Consider the following 3594-nt stretch of genomic DNA (forward strand, 5'->3'; position numbering starts at 1 on the left):
GGCGCTGCGGTGGTGGCGGCGGGTGCCCTGGGCCCGGGGGTGCTGCGGTGGTGGCCGTGGGTGCCCTGGGCCCGGGGGCGCCGCGCCGCTGTCTCCACTAGCAGTTGAAAAATGAGCTCTTTGTTAACATCTCATCTCTTTTAATTGTGATTGTTTTTATTTTTAAAAACATTCACAAGGGTGTACGTATGCGGCGGAAGGTTACTCAGCCCCGAAAAGAACTCTCCCGCCGTTGTGACAACGCGGCCGGACCGAGTGCATTGCGCTCCGTGAAGGAAGCCAGGCACAGAAAGACAAATGGGTCCCCATCGCGCTCTTCTGCGGAACTAAGAAACCAGACAAAGAAAACGAGACAAACCAGAAAACGGACTCTGGACTATGGAGAACACCCTGGTGGCCACAGGGGGGAGGTGGGGGGTGGGGGAAACAGGTGACAAGGACGCAGAGGCCACTTGCCGGGACCAGCACGAGTCCCGTGTGGAAGCACGGGACCAGCGGGCCCTTCGCCTGAGTGACTCAGTCCCGCGTGTTAACGAACTAGAATTAAAGAAAACCTTCTCGTGGGTCAGAACTCAAAGAGAAAGAAAGGGGTGTGGTGACAGGCTCCTCTCCCGCCACGGTCACCCTGCGCCCTCCCTCAGAGACGTCAGCTCTGCCAGCTGGGACGTTTCCTTCCAGCGGGAAGGCACGCGGCGTGTGCCCGCCCGGCCAGCGACACACGCGTGCGGTTTTGACGCCATGAAGGATTTTTGTCCGTCAGGTGGAAGCCGGTGGCAGAGAGGCCGGAGAGCCCTGCTCCAGAGGACTCCGAGCTCAGGGCGCCAGATGTGCCCACTGGGGCCTCGGAAGGGGCCCGAGGGTCCTCACGGGTTCTCGGGGCAGAAGGCAGCAGGGAGAAGAGAGGCTGGAGTTCCGGGTCCGCGGTGGCTGGGGGTGGAGGGGCCGGTCCCCGGTGGGCCCGGGAGTGGAAGCCGCGGGAGGGCACGCGGGGCGGCACGTCACTGTCCCTCCCTCGATTCCAGAGCAGCTGTCGCACCTCTGCCCTAAGGAGTGCCCGCACATCGTCTTTCAAGCCGTCTCGGGGCCCCTGGCCGCGGCCACCGCTTCCGTCCTCACCAATCCCATGGACGTCATCCGAACCCGGGTGCAGGTAAGAGCAGCCTGCCCCCCCCCCCGCCCCCGCCATAAGAAGGGTCAGCTGCAGGCCCCCTGGCGCTCCCCTGACCTGTGTCCGGGCCTCTAGTCCAGTGGCCTCGTCCTGGCCCGTCAGGCGGAACCCTCCCCGTGCCCCCGCCCCTGCCCTGGCCACGCCCCCTGGCTCCTCCCACCGGGCACGGCTAGCGGGAGCCTGGAGCCAGGAGCCGTCAGTGGTGCTGCCCAGAGAGATTACTGTCCCCGCCTTCACTCCGCTCGGGGTGTCCCCCAGCACCGGGTCCAAGGAAACGGGACCTGAGTGCTGAGTGTGACATACAGATGGCAGGTCCTGCTGGCTAAGAAAGGGGGTTCTACCATTTGGCGTGGGAAGCTTAGAGGACAGCTCTGTGGGAGAGTGGGGTCACCGGGCCACAGTGAGGAGGGGAGGGAAGGGGAGAGGAGAGTGGGGTCACCAGGCCACGGTGAGGAGGGGAGGGAAAGGAAATAACCTTGGCAGGCTGGGGGCAAAGGCGGCTTCCCGGATACCAGGATGCTCTGGTGAGGAGGCTGGCAGACCTGGAAAGCATGCCCACGCCCTCCCCACTCCCCCAGTTTTAAGAATGAGTAAACTGGCATCTGGTCAGTTCGCAGGTAGCAAAGCGCACAGGCTCCCTTTCCCTCTCTCCGGAGCCTTGTTCCGGGAGCCCCATGACAGGGCTCTACCTCTGAGGGCTCTTGGGTGGAGGAGGCCAAGGCACCTGTGAGGACCAGAGGCGTGGCGGGCAAGCCCTGTGGCTAAGGGCAGGGCAAGGGTGCGGAGGTGGTCCGAGGAGAGTACAGAGGAAGAGGGAGCGTGGAGGAGGGTGGAGGTGGGGACAAGCCGGCGATATTCTCAGTCAGAGGTCACCCTCTGAATGTCGCATGGTGGGGAGGGGCTAACAAGCAGCGCGTCTGTCCTGTGCTGGCTGAGGGTCTGGGGCAGGCGGTGTCCACACGTGTACTGGGCGCAGAGTGTGGGGGGCCAGGGGAAGGGGCAGGACTGTTGAGAAGGAAGAGAGGAGATTCCTGCTTTAGCCTAACTTCCAGCATAGGAGGGAAGGCGGGTCCTGGGACGTGGGAGACAGGGTCGGGGGAGGGGCCAGCCTTGGGGACTCAGACGGATTGACACGTGGGAGTGGAAATGACAGATCAGCGGGCCCTTGCGCACCTGGGCTCCATGAGGCCGGAGAGGCCGCCCCAGGGCAGGGACCCCGGCTCAGTAGCTCCTCTAAGGCCAGTGGTGGCAGCTCCCAGGCGTGGTTCTCGGGGCCCAGAGCCACCACGTGGGGCGGGGCCGCTGCGCTGCCCTTTTACGTCCTGGGAAACTGAGGTGCAGAGAGGTAAGCGTGTTACCTGAGGCTACGCTGTTAGCAAGAACAAGGGTAGCAGAACCAAGCCCAGGCAGGCGAGTCCCAGGGCCCACATAGACCGCTGCACCCCCTGTCCGGTCCCCATGTCCGGTCTCCCCCCCGCCCCCCCCCGGGGTCCGGGGCTGCGCGCAGCGGCTGTGACTGCAGACCGAGGCCTTCTGCCTCCTCCCTTTCCAGGTTGAAGGCAAGAGCTCCATCACCCTGACCTTCAGACAGCTGATGGCAGAGGAGGGGCCTTGGGGGCTCATGAAGGGCCTATCGGCCAGGATCATCTCGGCCACGCCCTCCACCATCGTCATCGTGGTGGGCTACGAGAGCCTCAAGAAGCTCAGCCTCCGACCCGAGCTGGTGGACTCGAGACACTGGTAACCAGCGGCGGCGGGGCCCTGCTGCTCCCCCCACTGCTTGGGGGCGGGGCAGCGGGGGCAGGTGGCGCCCTCTCTAGGTGCTCCCGTCACGTGCACAGCCGAGCCAGGTGGCCTGGGAGGGACAGGGCTGTTGCTCAAGAGGCTTCACACCTGCCCCCCTGCCCCCCCCCCCGCCGGTATTTTTATTTTCTTGCCAAACTGGGCTCCCTGCTCAGTCCCGGTACTCAGTCCCGATGCAAGGAAGCCCGGTCCCCTGCGATCCCAGGCCCTGTGCCCTGCGGACCCCTCCCCGCCGCCTGGGGCCCTAAGATCCTGAGGAGCCATGTGGGGCGCCTGCTGCCTGGTGCCGCCCTTCCTCTCCGGTTCCCGGCCCGCACGGCCCACAGCTGCCGTCACCCCCTTCCCGCTTCACCTCGAACTTCCTTGTTTTTACTTTGGGACCGAGCTGCCCGCCAGGCTCTTCTGCCTCCCCTGCTCCTGGGAGCGAGGTGCCAGGTACTCCTGCCCGGGCAGTAGGAGCCGCAGACCTCTGGTTCCCCAGAGCACTCGTCCTCTCTTTGGAGAGTTACTAGGTTGGGGACAAATGTTGATACTTTATTTTGTGCGTGTTTTTTTTAACACCTGTGAACTAGATACTGTCAGTCCTGCTGTAGCCCCCAGTCCTGCAGTCAGAGCCCCCCCCC

General features: G+C 64.4%; 1 protein-coding gene across 1 annotated transcript in view; it reads left to right on the forward strand.

Moving 5' to 3' along the window:
- Positions 1-378: 378 nt before the first annotated feature.
- The window catches only part of LOC115287205 (solute carrier family 25 member 44-like), a 4534-nt gene continuing 1318 nt past the window's right edge, over positions 379-3594 (forward strand). The window contains exons 1-3 of the mRNA XM_029933452.1: positions 379-410; positions 745-1150; positions 2721-2908. Of these exons, the coding sequence (XP_029789312.1) occupies positions 379-410; positions 745-1150; positions 2721-2908 (626 nt within the window). The remainder of the gene's footprint in view (positions 411-744; positions 1151-2720; positions 2909-3594) is intronic.

This window comes from Suricata suricatta, chromosome 3 (assembly GCF_006229205.1).
Source record: "Suricata suricatta isolate VVHF042 chromosome 3, meerkat_22Aug2017_6uvM2_HiC, whole genome shotgun sequence".
Taxonomy (NCBI): Eukaryota; Metazoa; Chordata; class Mammalia; order Carnivora; family Herpestidae; genus Suricata; species Suricata suricatta.